The sequence below is a fragment of the Diabrotica undecimpunctata genome, chromosome 1 (genome assembly GCF_040954645.1).
Source record: "Diabrotica undecimpunctata isolate CICGRU chromosome 1, icDiaUnde3, whole genome shotgun sequence".
Lineage (NCBI taxonomy): Eukaryota > Metazoa > Arthropoda > Insecta > Coleoptera > Chrysomelidae > Diabrotica > Diabrotica undecimpunctata.
Genome location: NC_092803.1, coordinates 109,954,916 through 109,976,822, shown reverse-complemented (window position 1 = coordinate 109,976,822; position 21,907 = coordinate 109,954,916). Strand labels below are relative to the sequence as shown.

Genomic DNA, 21,907 nt, shown 5'->3' with positions numbered 1-21,907 from the left:
GTTTGCTGATATTCTTACAAAGTATGAAAGTAGAAGCTGCTGCCTTCTTAGAGGAGTGGTGGCTCTGAAGATTCAACGCACACACTTTCAGCGGGGCTTAATTCGAAAGCACCGAGGCATAGTCGTAGTAATGTATTTTGAATCGTGTTTAGGGACTTTAGTAGGGAGCTACTAGATGTCATATAAAGAATACTGCCATAATCTAGCTTAGAGCGAATTAACGCTTTATATATTTTAAGAAGAGATTCTTCGTCAGCTCCCCAAGAGAAGCCAGTAAGAGATTTAAGTAAATTAATTCTTTGGATAGTTTCCTTTAAGTTTCTGATATGCTGTCTCCAGATAAATCCATCACAATTCACAGTCACAGCTGCCGTAAGCGTTCTCGATAAAGGCAATTATATTATCAGGAGGAACTGCAAAAGCTTCTGGGTTTTGTTTATAGGCTTCGTGTATTGCTTGCTTGGAGTCGGTGGATAGACTGGGGTAGAGAGAAGAACTACGTTTTCGTTTCTTTTTTGTATTGGAGGTGCTAGAGGAACTAGAAATTGTTTGTTTGGGAAGAAACATGGTTTGTTCGGTTGCGGGGTTTTCCCCAGATTAAAGGTTCTTATCACTTATAGATGATACAGATGAGCGTGGCCTTTTCTGTGAAAGTTGTGAACTTAAACATAGTTTATCTGACCTTTCAGATATTGTATCATTTTCGCAAGTCTCTAAGGAGGAAGACAAATAAAATAGATTTGTTTGGGAGGGAGACGGTTCAGAATGAGATGAAAATTGTGTATTCTGTTGCTGTGACGTTGATACGGTGGGGGACTTGAGAGGTCATGAGAAAGAGTAGGATTTTCAAATGATAGGTTGTCAGATGACGTATTGGGACAATTAGAAGCAACCTGTTCTAATTGTTTGCATAAGAAACATTCTATCTTGTCCGTAGACAGAAAAATTCTATTATCATTGCCTTCAAAAGGAATTAACAAGGAGGTGTGAAGCTCAAAATTATCAGAGGGAGAAAAAATATATACTTGACGGCAGAAGCTAAGGATTTGAGAGTATTCGTCACCTGGAATGCCTGCTTTAAGAAAGGGCATGGGGGAGGCTATTTGAAAACCAAGACTCTTCACTGCATTTTCGGCTAGTTCATGGGGAATGTAAGGAGAGATGTTCGAAATTAATATTCTTTTTATTGGGGAGACAAGTTTAAACATACTTAAAATAAGGCGTCCGATTTGAACGGTTGGGTGGGATTTCAGAAGTTAATCAACGAGATTTGAGTTCGCTATGTATATGCAGATCCTATTGTTAGATATTCTGGATGCAAAGGAAATAGTTTTTGGTCCGATGATATCACCAATGGCTTTAACGTAGTCTAGAAGTTTAAGGTTTCCTTCTGCGTGGAGAACTATCGCCTGTTCTTTTTTTGGAAAGGATGGTTTCGGTATAGATTTTGCAGAGGTTACGTATCAAGGAGATGAATTTGCTGGAATGTTGTTTGTAGCAGTTTGAAGGGCCATGGTTAAGGTAGAAACTGTAGGAGTATTGTTTATATTTGTACTGTTCATGTAAATACAGACAGTAACCTCGTTTTATTTCTCTTCTTTAACTGGTTTTGCTATCCAAATTTGTATTAAAATCCATTGGATGGCCAGCAAGAACCAGCAGACTGGTAAAAGCAGTCTCTGGTATGCACTTTGTATAAATTAAATATAATTTATATGATTTAATAATATAATAAAAGCAATACGTACAAAAATTGTCCAGAAATCACTTTTCGAAATTACACATCTAAATGCAGCACTCATAATACAAATTAAAATGCAATATTCATAAGTATTTAAAAATGACAATATACATAACTTACTTACGCATATGTTTAATTTACCATGATAATAATATTAATAAAATAAAAATATTGTTTCGTGATACAACTGTCAATTTGTCTGACATTGACAGATACAAAATTTAATTGTTGTTTGTTATGTATATAAGTACACATTTGAACTTTCTTGGGATATTTACAAGTTTTAATTTATAATTTAACATGCCTAACGAGGCTCAAGACAAATCTGAACAAAATGGAAAAATAATAATAATATTAATAAATATTAAATATATTTATAAAAGGAAAAATTTTATTCTCGAGAGAGAAAAAGAGAGAAAATATATATTCTCTCTTACCAATATCTTACATATGTAATGATTTTGTTGATTCACTCCCGTGCAAAATCAATAAGAATAGTTGAAAAAGTTAGCTACTTGGAATCTTGCAAACCGTTGTTAGGTTTGCAAGATTCCAAGTAGCTCAATTGTATTGTTTGTAAAAAAACTCAATTGACTATAATATATATACAATGTCCTACCTAAGGATTTAAAACAACTTTCGATGAATAAATTTAAAGTAAGTTTAAACAGATACCTTTTGGGATTTGCTTTTTACTCTGTTAGTGAATACTTTGATCACTTCAAGGCGGTAACATGAACATGGATGTGCTTACTATGTTGGTATATGTCTTATATTGTATGTTTTATGTTTTATTTTATGTTATGAGCATTAATGTATTTTCATCTCCTATTGTATTTTGTGTATGTTATCTATTATCTTTTTTTCTTGTACATATAATTGACTTGCTACAAACAAATGTAAAATTTGTAAACGTAGTTAAATATATCTTGAATCTTTTAATGAGACTAAAATAGATCAACTTGTATAATTAAAGAAATTAATCCACACGTAGCTATAGCCCAAAAGTTGTGAGGTTTTTATACATAGCTGACAATTCTATATTAATAATATAAAATTATATCTCTCTCCAATGGCACTACAGCCCAAATCGAGCATTGGCTTCCTCCAAACTATGCCTCCAACCTGGCCGGTCCCGCGCCGATCTTCTCCAGGTTCTCCCGTCTAGCAAATTTTGGGCTTCCGCTGCCACTTCATCCTCTTACATTTTCGTTGTCTTCCTTTTGGTCTTGCGCCCCGCATTTTACTATCTAGGGCTATTTTTGGCAATCTTTCAGTCTCCATTCTCACTATTCTGAGATCGATGCCTCTTTGAACAGTTGGTAAAATTCATGGTTGTACCTGGATCTCCATACTCCGTTTTCGTTAATAGGTCCAAATATATTACTTAGGACTTTTCTTTCAAAGACTTCCAGCTTTCGTTTTGTGTCTTCTGTCATCATCCATGACACTATTGGTCTGATAATAGTTTTGTAGACCATGATTTTCGATCTCCGGTATGTGTTTTTAAAGCGGAACATATAGGAACACATAGCGGAACACAAACAAACCTTTGTTTCACTTTACTTTTCTTCTTTATATTTCTAGTTCTTCTATTCCATTCGTGTTTAATGTAACTCTCAGATATGTGAAACTACAGTTTCAATATCGTCCTCTTATTAAAATAAAATTATATACGATAGATAATTCATTTAATGTTGTTAAAGTAACAATAGCTCTTTACGGCTCTTTACCATCACGGCCTATTTTAGTCTATCTGCAGCAGTTCTAAACAGTTCTATTGTTACGTTTGCACTCTACTGCTTTAAATTTTTCAACCAGGATGTGCGTCTTCCCAGTCGTCTCTCGGTCTTTTTTTTGTCCTTCCACTTTCTCTTGCCTAACCAATCATGTTGATTGCCAACGTTCGGAACGGACAAGGCACATGAAGAAGAAGAACCAATCACATCAACTCATAATTTTCATTTCTTAGTATGTGATTAATCATTTTTCTCTCCTTTACAGTGTTGAGTATTTCTTTTTGTTTTTTCATCTTTCTTAATGTTTCCGTGTTTGTTACGTGTTGGGTCCATGATATTTTCCACATTTTTCGATAACACCACATCTAAAAGCTGGCAAGTCTTCTTTCAGTTGCGTCCATAAAAAAGAGTAGAGAATACGTAGTATATAAAGACTGTGGTTCTAATTTCTGTTCCCAGTTTTCCATTGCATAATACTGCTTTCACCTTATTGAAAGAGCTTCTGACTATCTCAATGCGTCGTTTTATTTCAAGGCTGCGGTCCTATTGTTCGTTTACACTTACATCCTAAGTAATTGTATCTGGGTACTTTCTTTAAAGCTTTCACTTTAACGTAGATTGTTTCGCCTTCAATCTTGTTCTTACTGTCAATCATGATTTTTGTTTTTTTTTGTGTTTGGTGCCATTCCATACCTCTCGCAGTACTGTGTAGCGCGATTAACCAAAAAAATTTGCAGTCCTTCTCGGCTGTCCGCAAGGCAAGGAGTATTGTATTGTCTGCATATCTGAGATTATTCACTAGTTCCGTCCGTTAATTCATATGTCTTTTATTTTTTGTATTTTATTTAGGTAGTTTATGATACAAATAGAGAAAATAGGGTACATTTTAAAAGACATGACTTACAACAATATTATACAAGTAACAAAAATTAAATCATAACTTATTATAGAGTTTACAGTAATTTAAAAAAGACGGAACTTCATTGAATTTTGTAACCAGTGCTTCTTTCAGGCTGTTGGGTATCTTGAATATCGTCTTGGCTGATATGTATTCTGGACATTCTATTATTATATGGTTGACTGTGAAAGGTGTTTGGCATCTTTGGCACATTGGTAGTGGTTCTTTGGAGATTATGTAGCTGTGCGTAAGTCGTGTATGCCCAAGCTGGAGTCGGCTGATAATTACCTGGTCCTTTCGTTTTGGTGGTATAGGAAGATTTTTTGAAGATACGTCTGATTTGATGCTTATAAGATTTTTTATGTTTGTTTGATCCCATATTTCTTGCCAGATTTTATTTACATGAGTCTTGAATAAAGTTTTAGTATCTGATATTGGTATACCTGTTGTGGTCGGAATGTTCACATTGTTTATTGCTTCAAACGCTGTTTTGTCTGCTAGCTCATTACCAGTTATACCGACATGTGATGGGACCCACATAAATGATATTGTTTCTCAGAAAATAGATATATTGATGTGTGTAGGATAAACATGTTTAATGGCCTATAAAGGACTTATTGAATCTGATAGTATTAGTATTTGTTTTTCATTTGTGGTTTTACAATGATTTAGTACGTCAAGTATTGCTTGGAGGCCTGCGGTATAAGTATAATACTACAGCTGTAAGTTAATCTAGTGGCAGAAATTACGTTTTCTGGTACAGTAGCAGCTGCTACTCCGTTGCAATCTTTGGAGGCATCAGTGAAGAACAATTTGTAAGTGGAATATTTGAGTAAATTTGCATGATACTGAAGTCTGGCCTCAGCAGAACTGTGTGAATGCTTATCATGATTAAGTAAGGAGAGGTCTACTATTGGTAAAGAAACTGTCCAGGGAGGTGTCTGGTATATATTTATGCGTGTCAAGGTGATTTAATTGATATAATACGGTAGTCTTTTAACTCGTTCGTAAAATGGTACTGTCTTGGTGGTGTAATTTGTGTATTGTTCTAGTGATTATTCCGATACTAAACTTGCGAAAAAGGTATAATCCTTTGCGCTTAGAATTTTTGAAGCGTAGCATAGTGATATATATTGTCTTCTGAGGTATAGTGGCATTTGTCCTGCTAGCACTTGGATGCTTCTTAATGGAGTAGTTCCAAAGGCTCCAGAGATTAGTCGTAGAGATTTTGTTTTATATAACATCCAGTTTTTTTAGTTGATTTTTATTTGCTGTTTCATAACAGATGCATCTGTAGTCGAGTTTGCTTATTATTAATGTCTAATATAAATTTATAAGAATTTTAGTATCTAAACCCCATCAACGATTGGATAAAACTCTTCAGTAAGTTTATTCTTTGTTGGCAGGATTTGATCAAATTGTTGATATGCAAAGTCCATGTGAGTTGTATATCAAATATTACACCCAAAAATTTGATTTCACGGACTTGTTTCAGAGAATGACCATTTAGATACAAGTTAAAGTTGCATTCTGCTCTTCTTTTATCAAACATTATTACTTTAACTTTGATCAGATAAAAGGCATATATCGAGCACAGCTTAATTAAATCTTGCCCAAGTACTTTCGATCCCTAGATCATCTTCAGGGGCATTTCGTCAATTGTGGCCTATCCGGCAAGAACAAGATGTCATAGACATATAAATGTACATTACACTACAATACAAATGGACAAACAAACACTTTAAAATAATTTAAGGAAGGCTACATTACTTGAAGAAGCCGGAGACAGAATGGCTCCTGATCTAACGGAAAGGTTGGGGTGTTGGGGTGGGTTGTTTGTCCATTTGTATTGTAGTGTAATGTACATTTATATGTCTATGACATCTTGTTCTTGCCGGATAGGCCACAATTGACGAAATGCCCCTGAAGATGATCTAGGGATCGAAAGTACTTGGGCAAGATTTAATTAAGCTGTGCTCGATATATGCCTTTTATCTGATCAAAGTTCATTTATTCGAGCATTCAACCTTATATTTATTTATTATTACTTTAGTCTTCTCAGTTGAAAAAGTTAAACCAGTCTCTAAAGACCACATTTATGAATCCATTCGTTTTTACTTGTATGGACCTGTTTTGAAGAAAGCTTTTGGGTAAAAGCGAGTAAGTTACCATCTATTTACCTGTTTTTCATAATTTTGAGGATATAATGCGTCCATGTTGTGTCGAAAGCTTTTTTGATGTCGAAAAATATTGGGATTACTTTTTATTGATTTGTAAATGCTTTATGAATTTCGAATTCTAGTGCAACAATGTTATCAGCTGTCGATCTGTCTGAATGGTATCCGCTTTGTATTGGAGTAAAAAGTTTTTTGTTTTCCAAGTGCCATTTCAGTCTTTTACTCAATATTTTCTCCATTGCTTTGCAAATGTTACTGGTGAGAGATATTGGACGATAGGAGGATGGTAAGTCTTTTGGCTTATTCATTTTTATAAAAGGAATTATAATTGCTTGACGCCATATTGAAGGAAACGTTTTATTTGTGTAAATATTGTTAAAGATGTCAACTAAAATGGTAAAATTTGTTGGTAAATGTTTCAGGTAGTTTCTCAATTATTATAGTTGGAATATCATCAGATCCTAAAGAAGTTTTTTTAGCATTGCCTAGGCTTTCGTTTAACTGGTCTTGTGTAATCGGTATATTGAGAGTGCATAAAATATCTTCTATTTTGATTTGTGACAATTCGGTTTTTTCTTTGTGTTTTAAGAATGTAGAGTTGTACTCATCATTGCTCGAATATAGTTGATAGTTATCAGCTAAGATTTCTACAATTTCTGGTTTATCTGAAGTAATTAAGTTATCTGTAGCAGATTATTTGAGTGTTGAGCCTTTTATTTTCCTTATTTTCTGCCAAATATCAATTATTGGTGTAGATGAATTTATTGATGAGACATAATTGGCCAAGCTTTCTTTTTTAGATTTTTTGATTAGAAATCTGGATCTGGCTCTTAACGCTCTAAATCTAGCTAAGTTAGTTTCGGAATTGTGTTTTTTCAATATATTAAAGGAGTGTTTTATTTGTTTTAAAGAAGTTTCTATTTCGATATTCCACCATGGTAGAAGTGTTTTTGTGGTAGCTTTATTTTTCCAATTGCTTCTCTGGCTGAATCTATTAGGATATCATTAAAATTTTTTATTGTGATGTTTATATCTTCTAATATTTTGAAGTCTCTTATTCGTTCAGTTTATTAAATTAGTGTACTTTTCCCAGTCCGCTAATTTTAATTTCCATGTTTCATATGGTTTTGTATTAATGTTTGTGTCTTTAATATGAGTAATTAAAATTGGTAGATGGTAGCTGTCAAATAAGTGTGAAAGTGTATTCCACTCAAGTACTGGTGCTAAAGTTGAATTTCTGAGGAATAAATCGATGGTTGAAAACGTACCATTGTATGAGTTGAAACGGGTATACATTCCTGTGTTTAATACCACCAGTTTGAGGTTGTTAATTATTTCTAATAGAGTTTTGCCATTTTTGTCAGTTTTCGCAGATCCCCAAGATTTGTTATGACAATTTGTGTCAGCAAGAATTAATTTAGGAGATGAAATTTGTTCTATCACTTTTTGTAGTTCTAGTAGTATGGATTCTTCCGGATGTGGTAAATATACACTGCAAATGTTAATTTTGAAATGATGAACTATTGAGACTGTAATAGCTTCTAAATTTGTATCTAACAGAATTTCTTTGGACTCGACCGTAGATTTCACAAAGATGCCAACACCATCGCTAACTATTTGCTGCACCGGTCTGTTTTTGATGTATGGTGTATAGTGTTTCAATTTTACATTATTATTAGAAATTCGTGTTTCTTGTAAACATATTACTAAAAGTGAGAATTCATTGATTAATATTTTTAAGTTTTCCATATGGCTATAAAAGCCATTAAAATTTCATTAAACTATGAATTTGGTTATTGGATACAGTTGCCGTCGCTTTCTTCCTCAGTAATAGAAGAGTTGTCTGTTCCATGTATCTTTTTTAAGATCCTTGAAATGTTATTTTTAAGACGTCGGTCGTTTGTGTTTATGTGTACCATGTGCAATTCAGCGCTAAGTCCTTCTAGGTCATTTGTATAATCCTTTGCTACGTTTTCAGGAAATTTTGAACCTATAGCATTTGTAATATAGTTGCATAGTTCTATGTATTTTAGTGTGTAAGGAATAGTAGCTGATGCTAAATGGCTTCTATAGGTTTCATTGAGGTTTCGATGTTCAAAGTTTCTTTAATCCTTTTAGGTGCAGATTTCTTTGGAATAGGAATTATTATTTTTTTAATTTTCTGACTCTATTATTTCAGGAGATGTTGACATTTGTCTTTTTATAGAAGTATATGATATTGTTTTGGTATTTTTTTTTATTATATTGGCTTTGGCTTGAAACCTTTAGCCACGTAATTACATATAAATATTAGTATTCATTCATAGAGGATTGTACAAGGAGAACACTTTTCACGCTCAGAGATTCATCAGAGTGGCTTTATTGTAACAAACAAGACATAAACCACGGTTAGGTAGGTGGGCAACATATATGGTAAACATACAAAGGAAATGTTCACGCATACGATCAATTTTACACTCATACCTTTAATTTAATTTTTACAAGAAATATCATAATTATTTTAAAGATTTTTATATTGTCTTCACTTAATAGAAGATTTACGTTTAATGGTGTACTTAAACCCTCTTTTATCAATTCTTTTAGCAGCCACGTGCTTGTATTACGATGTAGTGGGCAGTTGAAGAATATGTGATTTAAATCAGCTATACTAGTTCCACACTCACATCGGTCTGTTGGGAGAACTCCTATTTTGTGTAGATGTTTCGGAAAACATCCATGATCTACTTTTAATCAGTTGACACTGTATTTCTGCTTAGTGTGACATCTTTGTAAAATTGTTTTACATCTACTGTTGGTTGTAATTTGTATAAATTAGTGCCCCTGCTTTCACCAAACTGAATCTATTGTCTGTCCCATTTAAATTTGTTGGTATTATTAGATAGTGATTCGGGAAGGTTTTGTGAGTTGGAGGAGGTATTTGGTCGTGGTATGGTTGAAGAAGTAGCAGGAGTACTGGATTGATGAGCAGTTGGGGTTTCTGATGTAAGGGATGTTTTATTTATTGGATAATTTTCTGTTTCAGAAATATTAACATTTATAGATTGAGATAGCTGATCAATATTTTTTATATTAATTGGTTTGATAGTGCAGTTTTCATCTTTGTGTCCTGTGGTACTACATTTAGAGCAATTTCGGCCATCTAAGGAAAGATAAATTCTGCAGGGGGTATTGTCATGAGATATTAGAAGTGAATTTTTGATATGATTATTAGTTGTTGGAGTAACAAATACTTGACGCCTAAAGCAAAATGTTATTTTAGACACTGCAATAAGCTCCAATTTTTTGAGCTCTTCTTTGATAATAGTGTTTGGAATACTGGGGCAGATATTTAATATTACTAGTCGGCTTGCAGTAGTAATTAATCTTCTAATTTATATGTCGTTTTCTTGTAAAACGTCAATAGTGGTCATGACCCTTAGATTGTTTTTTTATTACCTCAGTGACGGTTTCTACATTTAAGTCTTTATGTAGGTTATCGTTACGAACATACAAGAAGGAATCAACTATGCCTCCAAGTACTTTGTTCTGAATCCTTTGTATAACACTTACATTGCTTTCACTGGTTCATCCCCATAATTGAATAAGTCCACACTGGTTTAAGGACTTGTTGATAGATCAGGAGCTTATTATATACTAATAAGGTCTAATATCGACCCAATAAACAATACATTTTTTATATTTCAACTTAAGTTCTTCTTGCTTTTTCTTAACATGTGTTTTTCATCTCAATTTAGCGTCCAGTGTCATCGACTGCTGGTGATCAACCAGCATTTGTAGATTGTCTAAATTATTTCTCAATTTAACTAATAGTAGATTGTGTGACAGGCGTGTTAAGATATTTTATATTAAATAATTACATACTTCTTGTTGCTTTCTGGTTTCAACTTACCTCTACCGCTTCGCTTCTTTTAAATATGGTCTTATAATTAAATTTCGCGAATAAAGTTACATTATATTATCAAGAAATAGCAAACAAATTGGGTGGTGGCACCACAAAACTAGGTGTACTGAAAGTTTATAAACGTTATTAAAACACTGGAGCAAGAAGATCAGCAAAGAAACGAAAAAAAAAAAACAGAAAGTTAGCCTTTAAGATCAGCGCAGAATACGCCGCCTGTCCTTATCAGATCATCGCAGATCCAGAATGGACATTAATGCTATTGTCAAATCAACTGGATTAAAAATATCTGAAAATGGATTGCGAATAAAAACCTCTAAAAAGAAGCCGTTCCTTAACAAAAATCACAGGCAAAAAACCCATTGATTGGGCTTTGAAATACAAAGAGTGGATAGAAGAACAGTGGATTAAGGTAATGTGTACCGATGAAAAAAGAATATTCATTTTTGCGAGTCAAGTTTGTTTGCCGTCGACCGAGGACGATCTTTTGCCCCAGTGTTTAAGGGTCACTATGAAGCATCCTTATATCATACGTATATTTTAATTATAATCTTACCAAAGAATTTGTCTGAATCTGGTTGATATCCTAATTTGCGAGCTCCAGCTATCAGCTGCTAAAAACGGTTTCTAAACTTTTTTTAATTTTGTAAAACGTGATGTTCAATGATTTGCATTTTTAAAAACTCTTCGATTTTATAGTTTTTGTAATCTATATATTATTTATGCATTTTTATGCATAATATATAATATAATATATATATATATATATATATATATATATATATATATATATATATATATATGTATATATATAATATATATATATGTATAAAAAATTATTTTTAGATTGTTTCAGGTCATGATTGGAGTTGGAGTTATTGTTCTCTTATTTACTGCCTTTTACTTTTATCAGTTATCATGGAGAAATACAAAATACATGCAAAAAGTTCCAGGTCCTAAGCCAAATATGTTTTTTGGAAATTTATTGGAATTTGCCTTCGTACCAACACATAGTAAGTGCATGAATCAATATGAGCTAAATTATGTATATATATATATATATATATATATATCTATATATGTATATATATATAAATATCTATATATGTATATATATATATATATCTATATATATATATATATATATATATATATATATATATATATATATCTATATATGTATATATATATATATATCTATATATATATATATATATATATATATATATATAAAAATATATATATATATATATATATATATATATATATATATATATATATATATATATATATATATATATCGACACCTCCTACGTAGAATAAGTGCATTCGGTCAACTTTACAGTACAGCTGTTTAAAGGTTCGCTCATTGTTTATTGATGATTGTTCAGTGAGGGAACAACCAATATATTTGAAAATTAGCATGTTAATTAAGAAATAGGTGAGGAATAATCTTGTGTTTTACTTGAACTAACATTATTTCTTGTTTTCGAGAAAAATCACTTAAGATAGTTTACGTTGACCAACATAAAAAGTAAATTATAGTATGTAACACTTACTATAAATTACGTAGGACACTATACAAAACTATTTGTGGTATGTCATAGATACTATATTCTTCTTTGTCAAAATGGTAAATAATTGTGTAAGTAGTAGATAATAATATTCTTCTCCGTTAAAATTTTAAATAATAATGTCGTAAGTTTATTAACCTCTTTGTAATAAAATTATTCAGGGGTATTTTTAGGAAAATAGGCAATGAGAAAACGTGAAATTATTATTGATATAATCACACTACCATATTAAAAACTTAATTCAAAATGTTCGTTAACAATATCACGATATTGTCTTTCAGTATTAGCTATATAGGAGTATACCTGTTCGTCAAACCATTCCTTGTATAAATCAAATAAGCAATGAAAATTCAAATCGCTACCCAAATAAATATTATTACTTATACTTCGAGTATAATGAGATTTTACCGGTCGAATGGACTTGATGTGATCACAAACACTTTTGACAGCGTCTTCGGTTATCGCTTTACGATAATTGTGATAGTATCTCTGATCCATTTATATCAAACCGCTAGTAGCGTCTAGTTTTTCCAAAGCAGTGTAGAAAAACTGTTCACTTATAGAGAAAGTATTTAAAAACGTCTTTTTACAAACAGATAGAAATTCGTTCTCATCACCTCTCTTCACTTTCAGTCTATAAATGAGGGTAAAATTGCGCCTTGATGCTATATCAGTAAAACCCTTCATTTTTTTTTGTTCTGGTACTAAGTAAGCTACAAAACTCCATTGCTTTTCTCTCTCACCTAAATTCCAGAATTTATTGAAAATGGAAATCCTTTCATCGGTACTACTTTTTGAAGAACATTTTTGTCTACAATTATCGGATTTGCATGTAGCTTGCAAACAAACAAATCATGGACGAATTCATGCAAAACCATGGACAAATAGAAATCCAGAACAATATTGTACAAGCTAGAAGACTAATTTCACCAGCGGAACCTTTGTTTTTTCAAACGTATGTCCAACAATACCACACAGTCTGTTAGTTGATTATCTACAAAGTATTGGACTGAATAATATGGTCTCTCCTGAGTTTTAGAATAGTGACTATTCTAAAAATCAGTTCCACTCTTCCCGAAAATAATTATTATATTTTGAGTTTCAGAAGGCAAATATACGTCAGTCCCCATAATATCTCCTTACCCTACTTATTCACCTTAGACTTCGATAATACAGCATATCGAATATTGTTATCTTAAGAAACTATGGCCTGCTATAACTGCAAAAAGTCTGGACATATCGCCACCAACTGTCCCTATAAACTGAAATCAACAACAAATTTAATAGATTCTAATAACAGTCCACCTACTACTCCTTCCTTACTTGACATCATGCCTCAACCTGCAGCAACATTCATATCAAACGAACAAATTTCCGTCCAAGAAAAATTAGCAAATAATCTGAGCAATCTTAACATTGCTAATGGTCAAGAATAACTTAATATCATGGAAAGCTGCAAAGTAATTAATATCAATCTTCAGACGAAACGTAGTATTAATAATGTTCTTACGTCTCCAGAATCAAGTCATACAGAAAAATCATTTGGTGTACGTACATCTAAACCTAGAGTCAAGAAGGTTAAAAGCAACGAGGAGCATACATGCATAAAATCAACAAAACCATATGATCTTGAGCCAGCCAAATATTTTATCCAAAATCATTTACCCACATTTGTTATCAATTTTGACCAATTAACTCTACTTCTAAGCAATGTTATCGGCGTGCAAGATCCTTCTAACATAATACAAGAGTTTACTTCTGACCTCCTGGGATTAGTTCATATGCTAACTAAAGTTCATTTGCAATTAAAAGATAGATCAACCAAACGTTATATCACCTTTTAAAGAAAGAAAATCCTCCAACGCTTGGATAACGACATCTCTGAATCCGAGGGCGAGTCATCTCAGGTTAACCCGTAAATTTATATTTTCGTATATAACATAATTCACTAAACTACTGCGATAGAATAAAGATGGATTTTTCCATCGACTTCCAACCTTACAAAAACTTACTCTAAATTCTCTACCGAAATAATATGTCTCCAAGAAACAAATTTAAACCCCCAAAAAAACTATAATTCCAAATATTTTAACATTTTTAGAAAAGATAGAGTATATGACAATAATTTCTCTTCAGGTGGAGTTATGACACTTGTCAAAAAATCTTTGATTGCAAATGTTTTTCCTGTTATTAGCATTATTGAATTCATCGTAGGTGATTTTAACGGTCATAACTTTATTTGTGGTTCTAAGCGTACTGATCACATAGGAAAACTTCTAGAAGAAAAGATAATGCAGGATCTTCAATTAAATTTCCTAAATGATGAGTCATCTACAAGATTTAACATCTGCACTGGAGAATCCTTTGTGATAGATCTAAGCTTCTGTGATCCAGGTCTAGCTCCGTCTCTCTTGGACTGCTCTTGAGTATACTTATGGTAGCGATCATCACCCTATTACCATTGAGAATCTCTCGGGTCAGCGTTGCCCAATATTTTTCTTGCCGAAATGGAATATAAATTCGGCTAAGTGAATCGATTTTGAAAATTATATAGATAAGGCTTTGGAGAGTGTCATACTCAGTGATAATATAAACGATTCTTTAGGTACTTTTAATAGTATCATCTTACAGAATGCGGAGCTCCTCATCGTCAAAACAAAGCCCATTAAAAATCATGTTCCTGTGCTTTGGTGTAATTCGGACTGTAACGAAGCAGTACTTGCTAGCAGAACAGCTTTTAATAGATTTAAGAAGCATAAAATACTCGAAAATAAAATTAACTATAAAAAAATGAAAGCTATAGCTCAACGTTTAATAAATCAAACAAAAAAATCCAGTTGGGCCCAATATGTGTATAGAATAAAATACGTAACATTTCTGGTATAAAGGAGTCATCCCCAATATCTAGTCTCAAAATAGGTAATGAAATTGTCTCTTCTAAACTTGAAATTGTTGATATATTATGTAAAAATACACAAAAATGTCTTTCAATAAAAATTTCGACTTTATATTTCTTGAAAATAAACTAGAGGCCGAAAGGTTTAATCTCTCTCTAAACTACAACATTCCATTAAATGCTCGTCTCACCTTACAAGAACTAGACAACTATCTGAACGATCTAAAAGAAATAAGTCCTGGGCCTGACGATACCTAACTATTTTTTTAATAAAACACCTACCCACATCTGCTAAAAATTACATGCTTTAATTATTTAACTTCATCTGACAGCGATACCAGTACAAGTCTGTTTAGTCAAAATCTATCATTCTCCCATTTCTCAAAAGTCAAAAATCTCGCCTAGACCCTAATTCCTAGACCGATAAGCCTAACTTGTACAATGGGCAAGCTACTAGAAAAAATTATTAACTCAAGGCTGACCTGGCATCTAGAAAATTTGAACTTACTTATAAACAAACAAAATGGTTTTCGACAAAACCGATCCGGAATAGACAATATATTTGATCTGAAAAGTAATATTCACGAATCTCTGGCAACAAAACAGCATTGTATCGCAGTATTTTTTGACTTAAGAAAAGCATTTATTGCATGTTGGAGATTCAATATTTTAAAAAAGTTACAGTCATGGAATATTCATGGAAATTGCCTTCATTTTATTAAGAACTTTTTAGAAAACAGATCTTTTCGTGTAAGAGTTAACAACTATTATTCCGAAAAGCAGGAGGAAGAAAAAGGTATCCCTCAAGGCTCAATTATTAGTCCTACTTTTCTTAATCGCTATTAGTGACATAATTAAAAACCTTAAAAACCCTTTAAAAGCACGTTTGTAACATCGGAAAGCTTTTTTGGATGGTGCTAGAAAGGTCACCAATGGAGACACTGCGGACGGCAACCAGATGGTTGGTGGAGAGGGAGTAGTGGGTTCGAAACTAGCTTTTGGAACTGGGAATGGGTCCAACGGACGAAATAAGTAAAGATATATCAGGATAAGATATATTAGAAAAGATACAGAAATAAACAAAAAGATAGATGGGTAAGGTTACCAAAAATAAGATTAAATAGAAAAAGGTTAAGAAAACTTAACCTTTTGGGGTTCAAGGAGAAAATTAAGAAACCTTAGAAAAGAAAAGAAATAAGGAAAGATATTTAGGTTCTGAGACCAAATCCAAGGAAAGATATCAATAGGTAATTATCAAATAAATCTTGTCAACACACTATATAAACAAATAATAAATATATTAGGTGGACTCCTTCTACCTACTTACCTACAAAACTTAATCAGCCTGATCTTTCTTCTGGTCGAAGGTATAATATTTATTTAATACAATAAACAAACATTCAGAGGTAGTGGGAAACTTAGGAGTCGAGAATTAAAATTCATTGATAAAACCAAACAATATATTCAACACCACTATGATATAGGCAGCTGAATGTACACACATGTAAAAAAAATGCACCATCAATTGTATTATAATTAGGAAATACCTTTACAAATACAATAAAATAATAAAATCATGCACAGTTTAAATTATCAGCAAAGAGAACCTGACAGTATTTAAAAATATTCAACTAAAGTTGATTAAAGAAATCTATCTTTGCTGTTTACGGGCTTATCTCGAGATAACGGGTTAAAAATGTATAACAATTATAGCAAATAACAAAATGATTCAATTTAAATCCTAAAGAATACAAAAATGTTTCAAGAATTTTGTATTATAAAAATTAAACCAACTCGCACTTGGTATTAAGATAATTATTTTGTCTCGCACTGTTATTTAATGATTAACTGAGAATTAAATGTTCGTAATTTAGAAGTCCTTAATAGCTGATTGAAAGTTCGTATGAAAATATTAAATGTTCCTTGATAGAATGTTAACTCAGTAGTTAACCTTAACTACAGGAGAAGAAATAGTCGACGGAGATTCGCCCAGATAGTTGAAGATAATATGATTATGATAACTTACGATAAATCTTGATGACGGCTGCACTACTTCACTGATGCTATTATAATACTTTACTTGTATTAAACCGTTGATTGAATAACCCAAATAGATCCGCAACGCATTTGGAGAGAAATATCATCAAGAATTAGCGACTCTATAATATATATATATATATATATATATATATATATATATATATATATATATATATATATATATATATATATATATATATATATATATATATATATATTATAGTGGATATTTCGAGAAACAACAACTAGTTACGAATTTGCGCTCATACGAGAATGATCGTAGAAAGACGTGACATTACCTCCCGTATCGTTACCTACCACAACCAATTTATGGCAGTACTTACGAAGTGTAGTCTGATTTCTAAGAAATATGTCTGTGAAGCATTTAGCAATTGGCAAACAGTTTTATATATTTTTATTTTTTTTTATAGCACAATTACAAAAACTTTTAAAAACATTTTATTTTTTTTTTCTGAAAAACCAAAAACTACAATAGAAATATATTTTACAGTTATGGTATATTTCAAAAATAAGAAATTCTAAAAACTGTAATTTCCGTTACCCAGAAGCACATAAGCGTGCACAAATAAATTATTTTATCCGAAATTTACATACACAGTTACTCAATTTTTATATTAACATGTAATATTGAAATATATTTTTATTTTTTTTATAGCATTTTACAAAAAACTTTTAAAAACGTTCTATTTTTTCCTGAAAACCCAAAAACTACAATAGAAAAATCTTTTACAGTTATGGTATATTTGAAAAATAGGAAATTCTCTAAAAATTTTATGACAAAATTCTGATTTGTCTGTGTGGTTTACTAAAAACATTTTTTGTCACGGAGGTTTTTGTTTTTGCAGAAATGCAAAACTTGTTTTTGTACTTAGCTGTACAAAAAATTTTAATTTTAAGTAGCTGATCAATAACAAGCGTATTATGCTCTTTGCAATTATCCAGTCATTTTTTATTGGAATTTATAATGGCTTGTTGGTATTGTTTAATTTTGACGGTAATTATATACTCGGCTTTTACTTTTTCGAAAATTGTGTTAAATTCTTTTAATAGGAATAAAATGGCGTCTGAAAAACTTTTTGTTGGTAGTTTTAAATGTTCAATTTCGCATTTTGTTCTATAATTTAGGTTGAAAATTAATAACTCGTGTTTTCTAATTGCTGAACGATCAGAACTAACATTTTGTGAGCAAATTTCGCAATTGAATTTTTTAATATATAATATAATAAATATCCCGTCACGTAGATTCCCGAACAGGTCTCTAGGGTGGGCTGTACATAAATAATCTTTGTGTGACAAGATTTAGTATTAACCACATCAGAATGATTTATCCCTTGATCGTCAAGACCTAGGCTATCATCTATTACTTCATCACTGTCCCCTGAATTTCTTTTAAGTTCTATTTCCGAAGAGTTTGAATCCAGTTCTAATCCATCTACTTCATCATCTTCACAATTTGCTCCTTCGGTGTGGTTAATAAGTTTTAAATGCCTCCAGAGCTATACGGAAACTCTTACTTATCTTAATCTTAATCTTACTCAAAGTATAAGTATCTATAAATGTTGAATTGTATTTCTGTATTTGCAATTATTTTGATACAGTAAATATATTTGTGTTTGTGTAGAGAGGGGGTTGACTTCGGACTATCCATTAGCCACAGATCGTAGTAATTACAATTTTATTGTAGTCTACTGATTTAAATTGACAAAATTAAGGAAAAAGAATCGTGAAACTATATTTCATACTCTTAAGGAAGTAGGTATGCTGTTAAACCTATTATAATGCAGAGAAGGTTTATTAGTAGTACAACAAAAAATTCTTTCAAATGTCTAATTTTGTTTTTCCCAGGAATTCAATTAACAGGTCAAAAAAAGCAATTAAAAAGGATAAATTGACTGGACCTGAGATATTTAGATTATATAGTTGTGATATCAGTAATTTTATTTATTTTGGATTGTTTTTTGAGATAAGTAACACTTTACAGACTTTTATTAATTTCATAATTGTGTTATTCTATATCAATCCCAATTTTATAGAATTATTATAAAAATATTTACTTTTACTTACTTTTGGTTGAGGATTGTAGCCTCCACGATGTCGTACTACACACAAAAGATTTTCGAGTGGATCTTGATTCACTCTGGATGTAAAAAAAATTAAATCCTTCCATTTTTAAGATCTCCCAAAGCTTTAATATGGAAGTAATAGTCCATTGAAATTCATCCATCAGCAGTAAATATTTTTTCTTTCTTTGTCTCCTTCCATAATCCTCAATTCTTTGAAAAGACCAATTCCGTTTTTGAGAGTGCCATACGGTATGCTGTTATATATAGACAAACCCTTTCGGTAAACATTTGGATCTGCTAACGTTTTGCTGTTTAGGGAATCAAACAAGCAATTTATTTGATTAAAAAAATCGGCCGTATGATTTGCCGACTGGCTCTTTATTTCACCCAAATCATGAGCCGTACGGATAGCTTTCGCCACAGAAGAACTAAAAACCTGGGCTGCCAATTTTACCCTCATCGTTTGAAACGTATTTGGGTATACGTGTTTGGTGGTTATCTTGACCATAGACCTAGATACAATACTTTTCTGATCTGCTTCGAAAGTTTGGACAAAGTCATTCCAGTTTATTTGATTATTATTTGAAAAAAATTGTAGTTTTTTATTCATGAAATTGTTCCTTAATGGTTTAATTAAATGAGGTGCATCAAAAACAGTGTATAGTAAAGTATTTTTTAGTGAAATTTGTGGCATATCTGTCGTAGCTCCTAGTAAATTATAAGTACGACGATTATTGGATCCTTGGTCACAAACAATTACTTTTGGAAGTAGGCCTATTTCGTTCACTTTTCCTATTACTTCAGATAATAACTCTTTTAACATTTCTCCTTTTACAGGACCTTTTGAAATGTAGTAGCAAAATGGTATTTTCCATAAATTATTAATACCCCTAACCATAAATACAATTGCGTGTTCTGCCAACTTGTCCTTTGTTCCTAAAGATGAAAAATCATCGAAACCTTCTAAACAGTCATAAAATTTGTTTTACTCCAACCTTACTTCTAACTTAATTTGGTCGAATAATATGCTACAATGTTTTTCAACGTCAGTCATGGTTTGAACTTTATTTTTTAATTTCGAAATTAAAGTTGTTTTTACACCGGTCTGAAAATTATATATTTTTAACCAAGACCGAATGGTTGATTCTGCTGGTAATTTAAATTTTAATTTATTTCTTAAAAATTTATACAGTCCAGGGGATTTATAGTAAATGGAAAGCGACAATTTCTTTTCAGCTAGACTTCATTTTTGACCTTTTGCGTGGAAAAGTTGCATTTCGACAAAAATTTTTGCTTCTTCTGAGCAACGATTTAGAAAGTTTTTGAGTATAATTCTTGGATTGTTTTTTGCTGAGTTCTTTTGTAAACTCTTTTTTAATCGTAAATTTTGTGACACTCTACACCAATTTTTTTTTTCAATTTATTTATTTTAATAGAAACGGATGTAGAAGTACTTGCGTTAATACGGGTGTGTGTATTTTCAGTTTCGATTTTCCTTTGAGCCTCGGATTGGGGAGTATCATCACGGTTTGTCCAAAGTGGTGTGTAGGGAGTCTTAATACCTTCTACAAAACCAACATCCAGTTCTGGAGACATATCAGCAAACTCCAACTTTCTTTGGCCAAAATATATTTTTACATTTTGACTGCGATTTACTGTCAAAGTACGGTCAGTTGTCTCACTAGTGTCTAAAAATAAACACATTTTTTAAATGAAACACCAAAAATAAAAAAAAATCAAGTTTTTAATAAGCATAACGTGTTACCGCATAAAAATAGTTCCTTCACGCACGGTTTTTGCTGTATATTTTAAAGAACCTCTTGGATTGGCATTAAATCTGGCATACACATAGCTAACATGTCAAAAAGAAAAAAAATTGATATTGCGCCGATGTGCGCTTTTTCCCTGGGGCTGAGTTTCAAAATTCTCAAAAGTGAAGAAAGATACATTCAAAATAAGTCCGGAATTGGATAAACTGGCTATTTAATTCTAAGCAACTTTTGATCTATACATTTTTTTCAAGTCAATACTTTTCGAGTTATTTGTGAGTGAATATGTTCATTTTTCAACAAAAAAAAAACACGTTTTTTTGCACAAGGAGCAAAAATGTAGGTTTTTCTTTTCTGAATATTTTGGATTTTTTGTTTTCCTGTAAGATAATTGCTTAAGATGTGGCTGTTCAAAATTTGCATACACTCGTGATTAGTGACTCAAGCTGAGTTCAAGCCGTTTTAACTACAGCCTTTTCAAAAATAAGCACTTTGAACCAATGAGACCTACATATCAGGAAAATTATAAAAATTATTGGCAAAAACTGGCAAAGTGAATGTGAATATATAAAATATATGGAATGTTGGAGGGCAACTGTATATACGTATTTCGGACTAATTGGCTCATCATCAGTACAGTGTAGCCAAGTTAGAACAGGTGTACGTTAACTTGGGAAAGGACTTGAGTTTTTGCGACGCAAATGCAACGTTTAAAAAACAAAAATAAAGCTTTTTTTAAACAATTTGAAAAAGTTGAAATGAGTTTTCCCCGAAAAGTGCTTAATTTTTTGGTTCTATCACGTTGAATCCACGCGGTTTATTAAAAGGAGGTTTTGCAATATTTTACCGTGAGTGAATGGACTAAAACTTGGCTTCTGTCAAAAATAACGAAAATTAGTTTTTTACAATGTAATTGGTATGTTAATTTTAATATGCCATATTGTGCAATTTAAAATAAAAAAGTACACATTCTAAAACATGCCACTATTATTAAAATCGCGTTCTTGTGAAGTAACAATTTTTAGATAATATGTTAATATATCGCTGCATATAGAAAAAAGCAGAGGTTATGGAATTTTTTTTATAGGTTT

At 31.8% G+C, this 21,907-nt stretch overlaps 1 protein-coding gene across 2 annotated transcripts in view; it reads left to right on the top strand.

Moving 5' to 3' along the window:
• The window catches only part of LOC140452303 (cytochrome P450 4d2-like), a 102,386-nt gene that overhangs the window by 3,356 nt on the left and 77,123 nt on the right, over positions 1-21,907 (top strand). The window contains exon 2 of one of the 2 annotated variants that reach the window (XM_072546473.1): positions 11,310-11,466. In XM_072546473.1, coding sequence (XP_072402574.1) covers positions 11,313-11,466 — 154 coding nt within the window. In that variant the 5' untranslated portion in view covers positions 11,310-11,312. Of the gene's footprint in view, positions 1-11,299; positions 11,467-21,907 lie in introns of both variants that reach the window. The other variant, XM_072546481.1, reaches the window with a different exon arrangement.